The 20,470-nt window shown below is 47.6% G+C and overlaps 3 protein-coding genes across 3 annotated transcripts in view; 1 reads left to right on the forward strand and 2 right to left on the reverse strand.

The window, feature by feature from the left end:
• Nucleotides 1-9,309, forward strand: part of Vps4a (vacuolar protein sorting 4 homolog A) — a 14,675-nt gene extending 5,366 nt beyond the window's left edge. The window contains exons 2-11 of the mRNA XM_031341324.1: nucleotides 374-485; nucleotides 580-727; nucleotides 1,679-1,740; nucleotides 1,841-1,960; nucleotides 3,782-3,938; nucleotides 4,914-5,062; nucleotides 5,529-5,610; nucleotides 5,835-6,054; nucleotides 7,435-7,575; nucleotides 8,048-9,309. Coding sequence (XP_031197184.1) covers nucleotides 374-485; nucleotides 580-727; nucleotides 1,679-1,740; nucleotides 1,841-1,960; nucleotides 3,782-3,938; nucleotides 4,914-5,062; nucleotides 5,529-5,610; nucleotides 5,835-6,054; nucleotides 7,435-7,575; nucleotides 8,048-8,149 — 1,293 coding nt within the window. The 3' untranslated portion in view covers nucleotides 8,150-9,309. The remainder of the gene's footprint in view (nucleotides 1-373; nucleotides 486-579; nucleotides 728-1,678; nucleotides 1,741-1,840; nucleotides 1,961-3,781; nucleotides 3,939-4,913; nucleotides 5,063-5,528; nucleotides 5,611-5,834; nucleotides 6,055-7,434; nucleotides 7,576-8,047) is intronic.
• Nucleotides 9,310-10,230: 921 nt separating this feature from the next.
• On the reverse strand, nucleotides 10,231-11,993 carry Pdf (peptide deformylase, mitochondrial). Its single transcript, XM_031341331.1, has 2 exons — nucleotides 11,437-11,993; nucleotides 10,231-10,601 (listed from the first exon to the last, which is right to left on the reverse strand). The coding sequence occupies exons 1-2, from the start codon at nucleotides 11,972-11,974 to the stop codon at nucleotides 10,444-10,446; spliced, it is 696 nt and encodes a 231-aa protein (XP_031197191.1). The 5' UTR covers nucleotides 11,975-11,993; the 3' UTR covers nucleotides 10,231-10,443.
• A 78-nt stretch (nucleotides 11,994-12,071) lies between these two features.
• Cog8 (component of oligomeric golgi complex 8) lies at nucleotides 12,072-20,416 on the reverse strand. The gene is made up of 5 exons (XM_031341325.1): nucleotides 19,940-20,416; nucleotides 17,524-17,731; nucleotides 15,725-16,552; nucleotides 13,966-14,134; nucleotides 12,072-12,498 (listed from the first exon to the last, which is right to left on the reverse strand). Exons 1-5 carry the CDS (start codon nucleotides 20,332-20,334, stop codon nucleotides 12,194-12,196), a joined length of 1,905 nt encoding a protein of 634 aa, XP_031197185.1. The 5' UTR covers nucleotides 20,335-20,416; the 3' UTR covers nucleotides 12,072-12,193.
• Between the last annotated feature and the right edge of the window lie 54 nt (nucleotides 20,417-20,470).

Raw genomic sequence — 20,470 nt, forward strand, 5'->3', positions numbered from 1 at the left:
GGAGCGGAGTCTGGATCAAGTATGGTTTCTGGCTTTGCTGAGCAAGTCCATATTTCCCTTGGAGCATTGAAATTGACTCAGACTTGTTCCGTGGGCCTGCCCCAGACATTAATGTCAGTTTCCATTAGCCAAGCTCCAGAACAGGATGGAGGGGTGGCTGGCTTCTGACCGATCATTGAGCTCCCTAGGAAGGCCAGCTGTCTTTTCAAGCCTTTCTAGTTGGTGGCAGGAAAGTGGGGCAATGTAATAGCCTGCAATCAGTAAATCCACAGGCCTGGCACTAACTCCCATCTTATCTTATCCTGCTGCTTGTGACTCCAAAGGCTTTTTGGATCCCTTGGGGAGCATTGAGCTATACGCCTTGCCTTTCCAGAAAGCCATCGATCTGGTGACAAAAGCCACAGAAGAGGACAAAGCCAAGAACTACGAGGAGGCACTCCGGCTCTACCAGCATGCTGTGGAGTATTTCCTCCACGCCATCAAATGTGAGTCACTCTTGGGTCACCTGGCTGCAGTGCCCTGGAAGAGGAGGGCAGGCACATGGGACTCAGGGAGGCTACTGGGTTTCTCCTTTTGCAGATGAAGCACACAGTGACAAGGCCAAGGAGAGCATTCGAGCAAAGTGCATGCAGTACCTAGACAGAGCGGAGAAGCTGAAGGATTATTTACGAAACAAAGAGAAACATGGCAAGAAGCCAGTCAAAGAGAATCAGAGTGAAGGCAAGGGGTGAGTGTGCTGGAGTGTACAGCTCATGGAGCCAGAGTCCCCAAGTGCATGTTCCTATTTCATGGGGTTGCTATCATTCTTGATGCTAAAGCTGCCTTGGACTTCTATTGCACCCTTCTTAATGGGGTCTCTATCTACTCGTGATAAAAACACCAGCTGTCGCTAAGCAGGAAACAGTGTCTGATTTCCCAGAATGAAAGACAGGTTGAGAAAGGGACAGGAAATGGGTGAGCAGGAGGGTTTGAGGATGGAAAAGAAGGCTGGGCAGCACTTGGCTGCTGGCATAAGAGCACATTCCCCTTTAACAATTTTGTTTTGTGACAAGGTTTCATTTTGTAGCTTTATATTTATTAACTTTTATTTTATTTAATTTTAAACTTCATGTCTTCTTTGCCCTTTGAGTTCTCTGGAGTGGCGACTCCATGTTGTTTTGTCTGTTTTTTGTTTGTTTGTTTGTTTGTTTCGAGACAGGGTTTCTCTGTGTAGCCCTGGCTGTTCTGGAACTCACTCTGTAGACCAGGCTGGCCTTGAACTCAGAAATTCTCCTGCCTCTGCTTCCCAAGTGCTGGGATTAAAGGTGTGCGCCTAGCTGTTTGTCTGTTTTTTAGTTCATCTGAAAAAATCTCTGACAATTCCACTGGCTTGACTTGGTGTTCTTTAAGTTCAGCTGAAGCACACTGCCCTCATTAGCCTATAGGAAAAGGCAACTGCCAATCTCCTTATTCCTTTAATGAAGAATGGAGAATGGGTTATGAATATTTCCTGAGGGATTGTGGCACTCACAGTTAGATATCTCTTTGCTTGTCCCTCACCAATGCTGAGCCAGCCACTCTGGCACAAGTGCACACACAATCATGCATAGGCATGTGTGCTACTAGAGTTGGCTTCACTTACAGAGCCTCCTTGCTCCCAGAATGGAGGGCCAACTTGATCTTCTGTTTCCTTTCTTAGTAGTGACAGTGACAGCGAAGGGGATAATCCAGAGAAAAAGAAATTACAAGAACAGTTGATGGGTAAGAGGCCTGAGCCCATGGTAATAGAAGGGTTGTGACATGGGTTCTTTTTTGGGTCTACTTATGCTCATTGGTCAGTCTGGGGTCCTCCTCCTTGTAGGTGCTGTTGTGATGGAGAAGCCTAACATACGGTGGAATGATGTAGCTGGACTGGAGGGGGCTAAAGAGGCTCTCAAAGAAGCTGTGATTTTGCCAATTAAATTCCCACACTTATTCACAGGTAAGAATGTAGCATAATGCATTTTTTGTTTGTTTGTTTATTTGTTTGTTTTCGAGACAGGGTTTCTCTGTGTAGCCCTGGCTGTCCTGGAACTCACTGTGTAGACCAGACTGGCCTCAAACTCAGAAATCTGCCTACTTCTGCCTCCCAAGTGCTGGGATTAAAGGCATGCGCCACCACCGCCTGGTCATAATGCATATCTTTGATCCCAATATTTAGAAGGCAGAGGCAGGTGGACCTCGGAGTTCAAGACCAGCCTGGTCTACAGATTAAGCTCTACAACAGCTAGAGCTATCCAGAGAAACCCTGTCTTAAAAAATAAAAGTAAATAGAATGTAGTCACTAGCCCAGGTGTGAAACTACCAGCCTGAGGGATCTAGCTTGTGTTTCCACCGTCAGTGTCTCAGAACTGATGGCCTCATGTCCTCAGGAGACAGCTTACACAGGGTAGATTCTGGTCTTGCTGCCTGTTGTGTCTGTCCTGCTCAACACAGCCATCTACCATGTGACTTGTTTGTCTTTCCTTTTGCTGGGATGGAGCGTGGGACTAGGCAAGCACTATACCCTGACTCTGGTTTTTTTGTGAGCTGGGAATACAGCTTGCATGGTAGTTCTACCATGTGTAAAGACCTGGGTTTGGTTCTCAGAACCACATCACAGAAATTGGATGTGGTGTTTTGCACTGTCATTCCTGTGGTCTCAGCACTTGGGAGGCAGGATGACTGGAAGATTGGGGCCATTCTTGGCTAAATTATGAGTTGTAGGCCAGCCTGAGATGCATAAAACTTGAACTTGGAATAAACCATCTCAATGAGCAAGCAGAGTCAGGAGCCAGAGCTGGCCAATTCCCTTGTCAAGGACATGGTGCCATTAGTAAGATGAGGTCTGAGTTCCCTACAGGCATTTGGTTCTCTTCTAAAATCAGTTTTTATGGAACTCTCTTCCTGTAATGACTGTGACTAAAGGCCTTACACTTTATTTTTTATATATTTTTCTTTTCTTTGGTTTTTCAAGACAGGGTTTCTCTGTATAGCCCTGGCTGTCCTGGCACTCACTCTGTAGACCAGGCTGGCCTCGAACTCAGAAATCCACCTGCCTCTGCCAAGTGCTGGGATTAAGGCATGTGCCACCACTGCCTGGCCTTATAAATTTTATAACTTTGTTTTGAGATTTGTTTTTATTTTATGTATATTGGTGTTTTGCCTGCATGGTATGTCTGTGTACCATATTTGTGCAGTTGCCTTGAAGGCCAGAAGAGTGCTGGATCCCCTGAAACTAGAATTACAGTTATGACCTGCCTTGTGGGAGCTGAGATCAAACCCAGGTCTTCTGGAAGAGTATTCAGTGCTATTAACCAAGCCATCTCTCCAACCCCACAACTTGATTGATTGTGTATGTGTGGTATGTTCATGCATAATTATATATGTGTTCCCATGTGTGGAGATGCATGTATGTGTACATGTATATGGAAGACAGAGGATGATGTCAGGTATCTTTCTTAGTTGCTGTTCACCATATGACAGAGAGATGAGGGTTGGAGGGGAGGCAGGACTAATATTTAACCCCCAAACTCAATGGTTCAGCTTGTTCAGCCAGCTTACCTAGGGCTCCCCTAGCTCTGCTTTCCAAACACTGGCTTCCAGGCAGGCCGTCACTGTTGCCTGCTATGTCCCAGGTGCTGGGAAGCCGTACTTTAGTACTCATATTTGTAGGACAAGCATTCTGCCTCCTGAGCAGCTTTCTCCTGCCCTGCCTTCAACTTTCCTTTGTTCCTTTTTCACTATCAGGAAACAGCTGAGCTCTGTTCATTCTTTATTACAGGCAAACGCACTCCTTGGCGAGGTATACTGCTCTTTGGGCCCCCAGGCACAGGCAAGTCCTACCTGGCCAAAGCTGTGGCAACAGAAGCCAACAACTCCACCTTCTTCTCTGTGTCCTCCTCGGATCTGATGTCTAAGTGGTTGGGGGAAAGCGAGAAGTAAGTCAGCCATCAGCTAAGCTACAGCAGCCTTGGCAGCTGCTGGTAGTCCAGCTTCCTGGCTCCTTGGAAATCACTTCCCAGAGGAGCTGCTGTTGGATAATCAGGAATAATAGTCAGAACAAGCTCTTACTTTTTGAGATGCTGTCCTGATACACAGATGTCTGGAAACTTGGAAAAGATGAGGCACCCCTGTAATCCTAGCACTCAGGATACAGAGGCAGAAGGATTATAAGTTCTAGGTCAGCCTGCTCTGTGTAATTAGACCTTGTTCCAAAGCAAATAAAAAAAGGAGCTAGAGAGATGGCTTAGGGGTTCAAAGGACGTGGGTTCAACTCTCAGCACCCACAACAGCCAGTTCACAACTCTCTGTAATTCCAAATCCAGAGAATCTGACACAGACATACATACAGGCAGAACACCAATGTAAGTAAAATAAAAATAGGGAAATGAACCAATTGTAAGTATGTATCATTTGTTTGTTTTCTTTTTGGCTTTATGATATAGAATCTCATGTACCTCAGGTTGGTTACAATCTCCATCAGTAGCAGAGGCTGACCTTGAACTTCTGATTCTCCTAGAAATACATCTTCAGTGTTGGGGTAACAGACATGTGTCACCACATCTGTAGTCAGTTGTATATCCTCTTTGATGGCAGTTCATGGGTTTAGCTTATTCCTCAAGATGACCTCCATTCTTTGATATGAATGTGAGGCTCAGAGAAAGGGAAAGGACTCTTCCCAAGTCCAGAGCTGATGAATGGGGCTCCCCACCCAAGATTTGAAGCTGATGCCACAGCAAGTTCTTGATTCACTACTGTTTGAGGACTTGTCTGCCCTGTTTTTCCTGTTGCTTTTTAAAAAAAAAAAAAAAAAGCGTTTCTGTGGGAGAAGCACTGGGTCTAACAACTGGGTCTCAGGAAGGGCATGTTTGAGAAGAGTGTCCAGGTCTCTGAGCTTTTTCTCCCTCTCACAGGCTAGTCAAGAACCTGTTTGAGTTGGCCAGGCAGCACAAGCCTTCCATCATCTTCATCGATGAGGTGGACTCTCTCTGCGGGTCACGGAACGAAAATGAGAGTGAGGCCGCCCGAAGGATCAAAACAGAGTTCTTGGTCCAGATGCAAGGTGTGTGCTTATGCCTCGTCACTCTTAGGCTGTCTTCCACCTAAAGGCAACCCAGGGCTCCATTATGTAGCTGCATTGGGCACAGTGGAGGAGAGTCACTTCTTTTTTTGTTTGTTTGCTTTTTGGAGACAGGGTTTCTCTGTGTAGCCCTGGCTGTCCAGGAACTCACTCTGTAGACCAGGCTGGCCTGGAACTCAGCAATCCGCCTGCCCCCCAAGTGCTGGGATTAAAGGTGTGCGCCACCACTGCCTGGCGAGAGTCACTTCTGATGCCCTGTCTGCTAGCCTCAGACAAGCTTGCATCAGAGAGGGTTCTGAGGCCTTTGTCCTGTCACCTGCCCATCCCTCAGAACAAGTGGTGCTCTAAGTCTCTCTATCCAGGGAAGCACCAAGACATGGTTTAGTTTCCCATGGGGCCTGGCTGCTCCTGCAGGCATCGTCAGTCACTTGTCTCCCATTCTCCACAGGAGTGGGGAATAATAATGATGGGACTCTTGTTCTTGGTGCCACAAACATCCCCTGGGTGTTGGATTCAGCCATCAGGAGGAGGTGAGTCTCCTCTAGAAGGAGTCTGTTATCTTTGTCTAACTATGGTCAATTTGTGACTAGCCATCTGCCCCCATTTCTCTAGTATCTTTCCAAGTCTGCATGTCAAGCAGAGTCCTTTGGTAAAGCTGGGTATGGGGCCTGGATCACTCATTTCAATATTCACAATGCCTTTTCCCTTCCCATCATTCTGCGATCAGCTTTCATTTCATGTCATATCTTTCCAGGTTTGAAAAGCGAATTTATATCCCATTGCCAGAGGAAGCGGCCCGTGCCCAGATGTTTCGGTTACACCTGGGTAGCACACCTCACAATCTCACGGATGCTAACATCCATGAGCTGGCTCGCAAGACAGAAGGCTATTCAGGAGCAGATATCAGCATCATTGTGCGAGACTCCCTCATGCAGCCAGTCAGAAAAGTACAGTCAGCCACACACTTCAAGAAGGTGAGTGGCAGCAGTGGCTTAGGCAGTGGTACTAGTCAGGAGATGTGGGTAGCCTCTTCCACAGCTTTCTGGCTGCTCAAGGGACATTCTTTATGGGAGAACCTAGGGTAAGTATTAAGTACCCTTTTGCTCTAGGACTGGAGCAGTGTCATACATCCTGCTTGCAGTTACTGTTGGAGTATAATGTTCTTCAGCTATAGGAAACAGAAGATAGGCAGGCAGCATCATGCTGGAGGGCAGGGTACACACAAACCAAACACTTGCACTGTGCCACACAGTAAGTGGAAGGGGGACTTGCCCACTCATTTAAGCATATCTTTGCTGAGTGTCTGCTGTAGGTCGTGCTGTGTGCCAGCCCTGTCCTGGGTGTACGGAAGGCAGTAATGGAGACAACCAATGAGAGAAATGCTAATTAATTCTCCTTTAAATAGTGAGTACCTGTCAGAGCAAAGTGTAGTCATCAGGAGTTTCAGAAGTTTGGAGGGGTAAGCAGTTTGTTCTATTAGAAGACAAACTACACTGGAGTGACCTGAGCCAGTTCTTGAGGACTTGGTATGCTTAGGGTATTTCCCCATTGCAGGAGACTTGAGTGAGAGGAACATTTCTGCTGCAAGTACATTTATGAGATGAGTCTTGGGTAGCATTATTGGCAAAGATAAAACTTTTGGGGCTACAGGAAGATCTAGAGGCCAGCAGCTGGGAGATCATACTGTCCACGCACCTCTGAAACCAGGTCAACCCTCTTGGACGTCTCAGCCTTTGTTTATTGTTTTGTTGTTGTTGTGTGTACATGTGTGCACACATAGAGGTCATAAGGAGTTCTCTTGTACTCTATGGATCTGGGAGATCCAACTCAGGTCATCAGGCTTGGTTACAGATGCCTTTACCTGCTAAGCCATCTCACTAGCCCATGTACATTTGTTTTTTTAAGATGGTCCAGTTAGTCCAGGACAATCTCAGACTCATCCTATAGTTGAAGATGACCTTGAACTCATATACCCTGTACTTCCTAAGTGCTGAGATTACAGGTGTTTGCCACCACGTTTCTTTGACCTGTTTTTAAATGCTGTGGGGGTGGGGAGGGCAGTATACGAAGGTACCACAGCATGTTTTGGAGGTAAAAGGACAACTTTGTGGTGTTGGCTCTCTTTTACTTTTACACGGGTTCTGCAGATGGAACTCAGGTCACGAGGTTTGCATGCCCAGTGCCTTTAAGCACTGACTGAGTCATCTTTCAGGCCCTCAGACTGTTTTAAAGGTGCTTTTCTCTCTTCCAACTTTGATGACTAGAACCTTAGTATTCCTTTCAGCCATCCTTAGGTCCTGCACTACCACCACTACCACCAAGGGTAGCCGGTCTCACAGTCTGCTTGTTTTCAGGTGTGTGGCCCTTCTCGAACCAACCCTGGTGTTATGATTGATGATCTTCTGACCCCATGTTCTCCAGGAGATCCAGGGGCCATAGAGATGACTTGGATGGATGTCCCTGGTGATAAACTCTTAGAGCCTGTGGTTTGCATGGTAAGTGACCCACTGGGAGAGAACCAGAAAGTCCAGAATAGAGATAAGTATCTTCCTACTGTCCTGACTCGCAGCCCTCCCAGAGCCTTTGGGGTTGTAGGTAGCTGAGGTTCTTGCTGAGACCCTGAGGGTCTTTAAGAGGAAAAGTAAAGTCAAGACACTAATTATCATTCCAAGGCCTGACCTTTTGGTCCAGAAGGAAGCTAGTGAAAATCTTTTTCACATGGCTTTTACCTTAACAGTTTAGACCTCTCCTAGTTTTGTCAGCTGTAGCACTTAGTCTCTCCTGGCAGCTATCTGCACTGTGGGGCAAATTCAGTTATGGAACTACTGCTGGGATGGGATGAGAGCTGCGGGGTGAAATAGTCTTTCAGATGGAAGGCAAGCCTCTTGTCAGTCTAGACAGCATGACAAAAGGAGAGCGCTGAGGACCTGGAGTCAGCCTTTTTCAGCTACATGCTTGTCTCTGCAGTCGGACATGCTCCGGTCTTTGGCCACTACCCGGCCCACAGTGAATGCAGACGACCTCCTGAAAGTAAAGAAATTCTCTGAGGACTTTGGACAGGAGAGTTAAAGCTTCATGTTGATAATGAAATTGAGAGTTTGACTGGAGCAAATTCATGGGACTTCCTACACCAGTGGCCAGGCAGGGCCTGAAGTCGTGAAGTCAATAGTATTCCCTCCACTGCCTGGCTGCCAACCTAGTAGGACAAAGAAGGAGTCTCCTCAGCTGCAGAGATGCTTCACCACGTAGGACACTTGACACTGGCTCTGCACACTTCACTACTGGATGCTCACACATTGCCCTGATCTGTTTCCGTCTAACTTTTGTTTCCCTTAATTAATGCTGCTTTGATTTCTGTCTTGTTTATAAATAAAGAGAAAAATCATCTGGAAAGTGTTAAGGAGTGGGAGCCACCAGGCCCCTGCTCTCACTCCTTTCCTCTTGACTTTGGCTACTTGTGAGCTGACTGTGCTAAAGTAGGAGAAGCCATCCCACCCTCCTAAGCTTGCATCTGGAGCTTCAGTCCCTCCTTGCAGGAGCTGATGGCTTCTGTGAGCACAGTGCCGTTCCCACCAGGAAGACAGGCAGGCAGGCAGGCCTTCATGGCTGCCTTCACTGAGAACTGAGCCCAGTCTCTGCTGCTCCTGTCCTGGAGATGTCTAATAAACCCTTTCCCTTCTTGAGCTATTGGAGTCTTCTCATTTTTGATTCTAGTATGGAGTTCTTTGAGAGTAAAGCTTACTTCTGGTAAGGCCCTCTGGATTGCTCTGTTTGCTCAGCAGGGCAGGAAGCAGGGGTGCTCATAAGGCCTGCACTGTAGTCAAGTGACAAGGCTTGCAAACCCCAAGGCTCAGGCAGACCCTAAACTCCCGATCCTCTTGCTTCCAGCTCCAAAGGGCTGGGATTATAGGAATGGTAATGTTAGGTCTGTGTTCCCATGAGACAACCTAGTATCTGCTACTGAATAGATGCCACCCGGTTTAGAAGGTCCCCAGATAAGGTACCCCTGGAAATGCTGTGTGACACAGATGACAATCCTCCAATAGCTGATATTCTGTATTTTACTTCCTGATGTTAGGAATCAAACCCACGTCCCTCCACTTTAAGTACTGTTCTGTTGGAGCTATATATGCTCCAGCTATAAGTTGAAAATGAAAGAGCCAGAACTGAATCTGTAGCCAAGATTATATTGGCCTTTCACTGTTTGCTTTGCTCTGATTAAAAAGTGGCTACCAGTAGAAGCTTTGTTCTTTAGATTTTTTTTTTTTTTTCGAGACAGGGTTTCTCTGTGTAGTCTTGGCTGTCCTGGAACTCACTCTGTAGACCAGGCTGGCCTCGAACTCAGAAATCCACCTGCCTCTGCCTTGTTCTTTAGATTTTAATTATGTCTCTGTGTAAGTTTGTGCACAGAACAGTGCCTGTTGAGGCCAGGAGGAAGCACTCAATTCCCCAGAGCTGGAGTTACAGGTGTAGTGAGTTATCTGATGTAAATGCTCAGAACTGAACTCCTCTAGTGTTTTGCAAAAGCAAATACTCTTTAACCTAATTGCCTAGCCATCCCTAGTAGATTTGATCTTTTTTTAAAAATTAAGACAATTTCACTATGTAACCTTTGGGTGGCCTCAAACATCAACCTACCTCTGCCAATAGAGTGCTGGAATTAAAGGTGTGCCACCACACCCGGACTTTTTTTTTCCCCTCCGAGACAGGGTTTCTCTGTGTAGTCCTGGCTGTCCTGGAACTCACTCTGTAGACCAGGCTGGCCCCGAACTTAGAAATCCACCTGCCTCTGCCTCCCAAGTGCTGGGATTAAAGGCATGTGCCACCACTGCCCCACCCCACACCCAGACTTTTAAGCCCTGCATTTTAAAACAATGTTCAAGTCTGGTAGTAGTGCAACACACCTTCAGTCCCAGTGCTTAGGAGTATCGAGGCAGGTACTTGAGTTCGAGGCCAGTCTGGTCTAGAGAGTGAGTTCCAAGACAGCCAAAGCTACACAGAGAAACCCTGTCTTCAAAACAAAACAAAACTCTCGGGTACTTGGACTACCTTATCAAGCGTTGGCTGTGGAGGTGAAAATGTGTCTCATTTGTACTGAGCATGTTTACCTGCCCACTCCTCTCTAAGTGAAACCGTCAGGAAATAACCACTCCTTCTTTAAGGGTATATTTGTACTCATGCTGTAATCGTACTCTGTCAGATCTGATTTCAGGGCAAGCATTTCTATCATCTTCATCTCAGTACAGCACACACCAGCAGTCCACTGCTTACTGTCAGATTGGAACCAATTCCAAGTTGAAGCACAAGATGTGACAATCTTAGCCTGCATGCTGGTTTTCTAGGTCCTCAATTCAACGAGAGCTTCAGTCATTCACCTCCATCCAGTGAAGATTGGTAAATGTCCCACTGTCCATTTTGTCGATGAACAAGCAGCCCTGCAAATGATCCATCTCATGCTGGATGATTCGAGCTGTCCAGCCACTTGCTGACCACACCACTGGTTCTCCTTTTGGGTCCAGTCCTGCGAAGGAAGTTACAGGCTCGATGAAGTGAGGCTTTGCTGAATCCATGCTCAACCTCATGTCCCTATTTTCTGTTTCCTGGCCTGGCCATGCCTATTTATATCCTGTCTAGAGAGGCAACATCCAAGAGTGAATGTGGACAATAGCTCTTATCACTCCTAGAAAGGATACCTCAACTTTGTTCAGTGCCAACTTTTTTATTCAGTGTGGTTCCCAGCTCTACTATAGGGCAAGGTTAAGAAATCAAGAAAACTTTTTTGTTTGTTTGTTTGTTTTTTCCGAGACTGGGTTTTTCTGTATAGCCCTGGGGCTGTCCTGGAACTGACTCTGTAGACCAGGCTGGCCTCAAACTCTGAAATCCTCCTGCCTCTGCCTCCCAAGTGCTGGGATTAAAGGCGTGCTTCACCACCGCCCGGTGTCAAAGCTCTTTTCAAGTGCTGTTTATCAAAGATATTTCAACTTGGCACTGTAGCAAATAATAACCATATTCCATAAAACAATGTGGACTTTAGGCACGGAATGGTTTGTTGCCCTACTCTGGGTATATCTGGGCCCCACTTTCTTACACAAGCCCCCATCACGACAAATAAACTGGGAAAATCGCGTGTGCAATACAGACACACTTATAATGGAAATCTATATACCTACCTATTCGAAAGGGGAAAGACAGACTCACTCCATATCTAAGGAATATACCCGGTTGGCACCCTGCCACCCATCTAGGCGGATCTGCCCTGCTCTTCTGGAGTACCATTTGTCAGCCCTGAGTGCCGCTGTTAGCACAGTCTCCAGCCAGGGACAGCAAGACCACCCCGCTGCCCACGTCCCCTGCACCTGAGATCTGCACGGCCTGGAAGCGAGGCACACACGCCAGAAAGCCAGCGACACTCTCACAGCCCTCGGGGAAGGTGACCAAGCGGCTGTCCAGCACCCTCAAGCTGGGGTTTACCAGCACCCGAAGTGGGAAGGGTTCCATCTGACGCAGCTCGCGCAGGCGCGGTGAGAAGGCACGGAAGAGCTTGTCCGGGAACTCGAGCGCCAGCACTTGCAGCGGCACCCCCAGCTGCGGCGCACTAAGGCCCACACAGCCGCGCCGTCGCATTACCTGCACCATCCGCCCCACAAGCCGCTGCAGCTCCGGCCCCGCCAGCTGCTCGGGTTCCACCGGGGCCGCCACGGTGCGCAGCACCGGGTCCCCGACCTGGCACACGCTTGTGTACGGCGGCTGCGGCGCGCCCCATACAAGGCGCCTCAGGTACCGCCAGTAGGAGCGCGTGCGCGCGGGGCCCTCTAAGCCGGTCGATGAGCTGCACTTCTGCGCCCCGCTCAACGGAATGCACGCCGGCAGCAGCAGCCTGCCCAGCAGCACCATGGCGCCGCCCGCCCGCCCGCCAGCGCCAGGGAAGCCGGGAAGCGTAGTTCCCGCGCTAACTTCCGGCGCCCATCAACGGGAACAGCAGCCACGTGGCGACAGTCGGTCGGTTTTATTAAAGCTGCCAGGTACCACAGGGCCCCGCGTTATTCTAGGCCAAACAGGCGCCAACTGTGTGCCTTCCCTCTGCAGAAGCCGCCTGCGGGCAGGGAACACGGCCTATGGCTCCTCACTCGGTGGCTCGGGCGGCAGCGGCTCCCCCTCCACGGGCTCCTGAGGCAGCGGTTCCCCTGGTTCTCCTTTCTCTGACCCGCTCTCCCGGGCCGCTGAAGAAACAGGCTCCAGGCTGCGCTGCTCCGCAGGAAGCTCTGGAGCTGGGGCCACGAGGTCTGACACTAGCTCCTGGTCGTCTAAACAGAAAACTGTCTCTTTCTTAGGCAAGATAAAGGCAAGAGGTTCCTGGATGGCACTGATGTTCACATGTCCAAGGTTTCCGTGCTTGGAGAGCTGGGTGGGTGAAATGCCTGACCCAGATGGTAGGAAAAACGAAATGAAAAAGAAAAAAAAAGTTATTAAATTCAATCTTGGGGGAAGAGGGGCACTCAGAGTAAAGAACTGACTCAATTACATATTCCAATACAGCAAGAACAGCTTTACTTTTTGGGCGTTTGTGTTTTTGAGTCAGGGTCTCACTATGTAGCCCTGGCTGTGCTGGAACTCTATAGACCAGGCTGGCCTCTTAACTCACAGAGATCCTCCTGACTTTGCCTCCCAAGTGCTGGTATTAAAGCTGTACTGGCTGGTTTTGTGTGCCAACTTGGTACAGGCTGGAGTTAACACAGAGAAGGGAGTTTCAGTTGGGGAAGGGCCTCCATGAGATCCAGCTGTGGGGCATTTTCTCAATTAGTGATCAAGGGGGTAGGGCCCCTTGTGGGTGGTGCCATCCCTGGGCTGGAAGTCTTGGGTTCTATAAGAGAGGAGGCTGAGCAAGCCAGGAAAAAGCAAGCCAGTAAGAAACATCCCTCCATAGCCTCTGCGTCAGCTCCTGCTTCCTGACCTGCTTGAGTTCCAGTCCTGACTTCCTTTGGTGATAAATAGCAATGTGGAAGTAAGCGGAATAAACCCTTTCCTCCCCAGCTTGCTTCTTGGTCATGATGATGTTCTTGTGCAGGAATAGAAACCCTGGGGCTGGAGAGATGGCTCAGCGGGTAAGAGCACCGACTGCTGTTTCAGAGGTCCTGAGTTCAAATCCCAGCAACCACATGATGGCTCACAACCATCCGTAATGAGATCTGATGCCCTCTTCTGGTGTGTCTGAAAACAGCTACAGAGTGCTTACATATAATAAATAAATCTTAAAAAAAAATAAAGAAACCCTGACTAAGACACAGGCTAAGGGCATCTCTGTAATACAGAAAGACAATTATATTGGAGCCCCATTGTAAGGGTGGGTGGAGCCAGAGCTAGGAGATACTCAGTGAACACTAGAGTCCAGGGACAGATCCCAGCTGTTTGGGAGTCAGAGGCAAGAGGATCTCTGAGTTCAAGGCCAGTCTGGTATACCAAGTGAGTTCCAGGACAGCCAGTGCTACATACTGAGCTCCTGTCTAGTCTCAAAACAAAAACAAAGGCTAGAGACATGGCTCAGTGGTTAAGAGCACTATCTGTTCTTCCTGAGGTTCAATTCCCAGGACCCACATGGTGGCTCACAACTATCTGTAATGGGATCTGATGCCCTCTTCTGGCAGGAACAAAGGTGTGCATTCAGATAGAGCACTCACATACATAAATCTTTAAAAAAGACAAAACGAAAACATAAATAATAAAAGCCAGGCAGTGATGATGAATGCCTTTAATCCCAGCACTCCAAAGGCTTACAGAGTTCCAGGACAGCCAGGGCTTCACAGAGAAACCCCTGAAGAGAAATCCCATATCAAAAAACCAAAACCAACCAACCAACCAAATTTTTAAAAATCTTCCCTTTTTCTTACCTAAAGTCTGAGCTATCTGAGCTGGTGGGAAAAGGACTTGAAGACAGCGGTTCAAATAAGGAACAAGGTCTTCCAGGAAGGCAGTGCAGAACTGGACAAAGATCTCATGCTCCCCACTGCTGAACACAGCCTCTTCGGCACGATGGAATGCCAGGATTGTTTTGGTTACCTACAAGACAATATCAACAAAACAACCACTGAAGTCTACTGCTGCTGACTATGTGGAAGAGCACAAACTTGCTGCATGAAGAAAGTTCATTCACAGACTACCCCCCTCTCGGGGGGCAGGGGTGTCCTTTAATCCCAGCACTTAGGGGGCAGAGTCGGGTGGAGCTCTTGAGCTCCAGGCCAACCTGCTCTATAGTACAAGTTCCAGGACAACCAGGGATACAACCAAGACACACAAATCCTGAGTTGAAAAAAACGAAAAAAAGAAAAGGAAATTTATTCCAATGTGTTTCATTGCTGTCTTGTTCAAATTCAGCACTGTGGTCAACAGACACTCATTTGACTGGTGGATTCATGACCCAATGGTTTGTGTTCTAGTAGATAGGGTGTAATGAAATAACTCAGGAGAGATATTCTCCCACTGGCCTTGAGGAAGAAACAGCCATGTTGTGTGCTGCCTGTGGCAGATGGCCTCAAGGAGCTGAGGGCCTCAGTTCTGCAATTTTTCCAACCGCACAGAATGGCACTTGACAACTGGAATGAGCCTCTACAGGAACCCAGAACTCTAACTCCAACAGATGCCTGGACCCAGCTGACACTTTGAATACAGCCTGTGAGAAAGACCCTGAGCACAGAACCCAGACACTGCACCTGGATTCCTAGCTCAGACAGTAGCTGATTTATGTAAGGGATTTTAATCCAGCAACATGGCTACTCTGGCTAGAATACAAACACGCCCTCAGAACCTTTAATCCCAAACAATGAAGGTAAAGTTAGTTTATAGAAAGAAGTACCCATGTTTGGAAGTGATGTCTAATTGAGAGGTAAACAAAGTGACAAATCTGAGAAAGATTTGACAGAATAGGATACGCCCAACTCTCACAAGAACAAAAAAAGGCTATTTAAGAGAGAGAGAAAAGGAGAGAGGGTGGGTTTACAGAGACAGGTTACAAAGAGAGGACAAGCTAGACATGGGTGAAGACAGAACAAGCCAGAAGATTAGAAAAGGTTGCCAAATGAAGTATGAGGACAAGCAGAGCACTTCAGTCAGAAGCTGAGAGAAGCCAGTTGGAGTCAGTCAGCATGGAGAGGAGTTTTGAGCATAACAGCTGAGTTGGCCAGCCAGCCAAAGTTCAGAAAGAGCTAGAAAGGGTGAGCTTATTCAGCAGTAAGTCCAGAGGCTGAAAATATTGTAGATCCAGTATACAGCTACTAGTACTAGAAGCTTGCAGGACTAGGCCTAGGTTAGCACATGTAGACAGTAAGCCTCAGAGAGACAATTACATTAGGCAAATAAAAGGTACTTTTACAGATTATGTAAGTGTTTTAAGCTGCTGAATTCCTGGGAGTTTGGTATCAAGCAATGGACTGTGCATGCTAAATGATTGCCACGGGTACTCTACTTCATGACTTCTTCCAGGATCACCCCACAAAGGGTGATCCATCATCAGAGGTGCTCTACCAGGAAAACCTTTAAGATCACAGTAAACCTCTCAAAGTTGACAGGCACCATGGTTATATGGACTGGTACCATACAATAGCTTGGGTGGCTGTTACCAAGGGCAGCCTAGGGTAGCAGAAAATTACTCACCTTGGTAAGGGCATCCTCCAAGGCCCCAGTCACATCCTGCGCTAGGGCCACAGGGCAACAGAGACGTAAATCATTGAAAGCAACCAAAATGTTGTTGAGGAAGCAGGCAAGAGGTGGGAAGTCTAAGAGCACCATAGGTGGCTGCAGCGTCCCTGGTTGTGTGGCTGGTACTGTACCAGGCATGTTACTGCTGCCCAGGATGGTTGCAGCAGAGATGAGGGTGTATGAAGTCATCTCATCCTGGAATTTCTCCACTGCTTCTTCAACTGCTTTCTGGAAAGTGTTGATTGCCACCCTCTGGAAAACAGGAGCCAACTGGCCACGGAAATCAGCCCCCACCCGGCTAAAGGACAGCCCAAAGTACATGCACTGGCCAAGCAGGGAGTCCAAGCGGCCACCAATACCCCGGTAAAGGTCGGTCTCTAGCACCTGCAGGAACTGTGAGATTTTCTGCAGCACCCATCCATGGAAGATGGCACCCTCATTCACAGTGTACTCGCCCATGGCAGGTGGCAGCAGGGGGTCCTCATCTGAGAAGATGGCACGGTACTGGGTGATGATATCAAAGAGATGGACCCGGCAAGCCTCAATGGTTTTTGTGATATGGAAGTAAGGATCATCGTTAGGGATGGCAGTCAGGATGGAGCGAAGCCAAGCATCCCGGGCCTGAAGAAATTTCACCCTCAACTCAGCTTCAGTGAAGACATCCATGCGTCGAAGATAGCCAATGACACGTAGGCAGGCTGGGAGCTGGATGTTGGTCCTCAGTTGTTGGATCAGCTGGCTTAGCATCAGCTGCATGGACTGGCGCACTTCATTCACAATGCCCTGATAATAAACAGAGTCATAACACTCTGAGAAAAATATTTAGGGAACCCATCCTATAAACCCTGACTCTGGAAGTTAACATTCTTGTGGCTTTCCTGACATATAATGTGGATTTCTAAAGCTGACACCTGCAGGTTTACAGGGATCTGCTTACATGGCTAGTTCTCCTGCTCAAAAATCCTCCTAGGATTTCCCATCACAATCAACAAACTACCAACTATTCCTCATGATCTCCAGGCCCTGCCTGATTCTCCAGCTTCACCTGCTTCCTAATGCCCCAAACTTTCCTATTACTGTCCGTTAACAGTGGCTGTTTTGGGACCCCTAAAACTCACCAATTTCTTCCCCCCTCACCCCGTTTTGCTTCTTCTACTTCTTCCTTTGCTATCTCCCCAGATCTTCAAGTCCTGGTTCTTCCTCATCATTAAGGTCTTGGAAAGGCCTTTTCTGACAATGTCAGCTCTCTACCCTAGTCCCTGGTTCTGTTTGTTGGTTTATTTCTAAGATAGAATCTCATACAGCTCAGCAAGCTTGCCTCAAATTTATTAAAGTGGCTAAGGATGGCTTTGAACTCCTGATGGTCCCTTCTGTCTCTTCCTTCCAAGTGCTGAGTTTACATACATATCCCACTATGCCTGCCTAGCTTTCTCTGGCTTATTTCTTCAGACATTTACCAAGCTCTGCAATATTGTTATTTATCAGTTACCAATTTTATTTATCAATTTATTAATTATATTCTCTAGAATAGAAGCTTCAATGAACCTTGAATGTTTTCTTCACCAGGTATTCCCAGTAGCTAACATGAGTAAAAGGATCTTTGAATGAGTGTACCAATATTTTCTGTTCAGCTTACCTGGCTGGCAGAAAGAAATATGAAATATACAAAGGTTTCTATTAAAAGTTTAGTCCCAATAACAGAATCAATAACTATCAGCTCATCAGTTTGAGGGCCCTCTGGGAAAGCTGGCTACCTGGATAACAGGGATGGAGGAGTATTTCCTTTCCAGTCGCCGTACATAAGCTGCAAGCTCTAGTGCCTCCTCATAATAGCTGTTTCGGACACAGGTGTCCATAAGCTGGGGAATTTCTAAAATCTCCAGGATTTCTGTGTGTCGGTTTAGAGTCAGGGTGTTCATCCGGCGGTTGGAGCTGATCTCCTCAGCTTCCTTCACAAAGTTCCTAGAACCAATCAGGAAAATATATTTCTTTATTGTTCTGCACAGTAGTTTGTTACCAAGCACTTACTGGACGCTGGGCTAGATGGTTTACCTAGTTTACTTAAAATCTTCACACAGGGCTGGCTGTGGTGGGGTACACTCACGATCCCAGCCCTCCAGAGGTTGAAGCAGACCAGCCAGGGATACATAGTGCGACCCTATCTCAAACAAAATCCTCACGTCAAACCTACAACTCCTATTATACCTGAAAAAACTTCTTTCAAATTTTTTTAAAGATGTATTCAGCCAGGCGGTGGTGGCGCATGCCTTTAATCCCAGCACTTGGGGGAAGAGTTCGAGGCCAACCTGATCTACAAAGTGAGTTCCAGGACAGCCAGGGCTATACAGAGAAACCCTGTCTCAAAAAACCAAAAAAAAAGTATTAATTTTATGTATATGAGTACACTGTAGCTGTACAGGTGGTTGTGAGCCTTCATGTGGTTGTTGGGAATTGAATTTTAGGACCTCTGCTTACTCTGGTCAGCTCTGCTTGTTCAGTCCCTGTTCCTTTTGGCCCAAAGATTTATTTATTATAAATAGGTACACTGTAGCTGTCTTCAGACAAACCAGAAGAGGGCATCAGATCTCATTACGGATGGTTATGAGGCACCATGTGGTTGCTGGGATTTGAATTCAGGACCTTCGGAAGAGCAACCAGTGCTCTTAACCACTGAGCCATCTTGCCAGCCCTTGAAAAAACTTTTAACTCAAGGTTTAAGAACTTTTCAAGATCACATCATTAACTGATGGCTTGCATGGGAGCTGTCACGATGTCTCAGTGGGTAAAGGTGCCTAATGCCTATCAACAAGCCTGCTGACATAAGTGTGATTGATCCCTACATCCCCACAATGGAATGAGAAAGAGAGAACCCACTGCAAGCTGGCCTCTGACTTCCACATGAACATGGTGGTAGTTCATTTTAAAAATGGTTTGTAGATTTGGGTTGGCTGCATAGACTGTCACATTTGGGACTGAGCTGCTCTAGGTCTCACGAAGAAGGACTATGTTGTGGCAAGGTACTTGGCTTTTCTGGACCTGTCTTTTCATTGGTGTGAAAAGTAGAGACATGCAAGATGACATGTACATAAGACCTTACACAAAGTAAATGTATGGAAATCGTATACAAATCCCTTACTAGCTAGAATTAAGGCTGAAGAGGGGGCTCTGTGATCACTGCTCTTGCAGGAGGCCTCAGTTTAAGTTCCAACACACATTATAATACCTAGAGTGGCTCACAACCACCTATAATTCTAGTCCCAGGGTATCTCACACCCTCTTCTGGCCTCCTTAGGCACATATGGTGCACAGACATACATGCAGGCAAGACACTCATACACATTTTATAATAGCTTTTAATATTTCTCCAATAGAGCACTAACCACCCTGGAAGACACACTCTTGCCCTATGATTCCTCAGGTCTTAATGTTATGTGCTGCTAAGTAACTTTTGTTCTCCCACTTAAACTTTCTCCACTTTTCTATAGTAATTCCAGAAACTAGCTTTATGAAGTCCTGCATCTTTTCAGACATACAGGGTACACAACCTGTTTTTCATATCCAAGCCTCCAAAGGAACACTGACTGGACAGCAGAGCTAGCTAAGTGTAGTAGATTGAGGATCTAAAAAGGTAATAGAGCTTAAAAAGGAAATGCTTTTTGACAACCTACAATGAGTTGTCAGCTTCCTATCAATGCAAGTTTTGAAGCAGAGCGCCTCCAGCCCACACTTACATAGGGTTAACTATGTCAGGCCCAATGAACTGCCATACACAGATTTTGTTTGTTTTGATACAATGTCTTATGTAGCTCAAGGCTAGCCATGAATCCAATACTCAACTAGATGATGACCTTGCGACTCAAATACTGGGATCACAAATGTCAACAAGACTGGCTGAGTTTTAATTATTTAATACTTCAGCCTAAGAGGGAGTAGTGGACTCCTGGTTTCTAATTCTGACTTGGAAACTTACTAGCTGTGTTCTTGGACCAGTAACTTCACTTCGACTTCCTCGTCTGTAAAATAATGACGATACCTACCTAGGTGGCTGCTGTGACGTTTAAGTGGACTAAAAAGGCAATCGGGAGAGAGCTCTCTGCACTATGTATGGGTCAGCTAGCGTCCTGTCAGATACAATGAATGACGCGCCTCTCAGCCTTAGGCCAGCCGCACCTGCAGCTCTGCTGGAAGCTGGGCAAACGGTCGAGCAGGTGCCCGAGGGACGCCTCCACGTCGCCAAAGAGACGGTGTATGCGCTCGGTGCACTCCGCACCGCGAATGAACGTCTTGTAATTGGCGAAGGCCAGGTCGCGCGTCTGCTGCAGCAGCTGGGCCCGCTCCTCCGCCAGGCGCTCCGGTTCGCGTCGCAGCCGGTCCAGCCCGGAGCCGCTCAACTCCCGGAGGTAGCGGCCCACGTCAGGCTTCTCACGCCACTGGGCCTCAGGGAAGCGGTCCCGGAACAGCGACGCCAGGAGCCCTTCATCTTCCACCTCCCCCAGCGCAGCTACCGTGGCTGTCGTCGCGGCCGAAGCAGTCGTGGAAGGCTGGACCGAGAGAGCAGCCGCCATCTTCCCACGGCACCGTCACTTCCTCTCCAGACCCGCGAGGGCGCTGGTTTCGTTCCTGGAAACGGAAACAGTTGGGAAACATTTCCCGTCTCTATGGTTTCTCATCTAGCCGGCTTTCTGTCCCCGGAAGTCCGCC

Source organism: Mastomys coucha, unplaced genomic scaffold (genome assembly GCF_008632895.1).
Source record: "Mastomys coucha isolate ucsf_1 unplaced genomic scaffold, UCSF_Mcou_1 pScaffold22, whole genome shotgun sequence".
Lineage (NCBI taxonomy): Eukaryota > Metazoa > Chordata > Mammalia > Rodentia > Muridae > Mastomys > Mastomys coucha.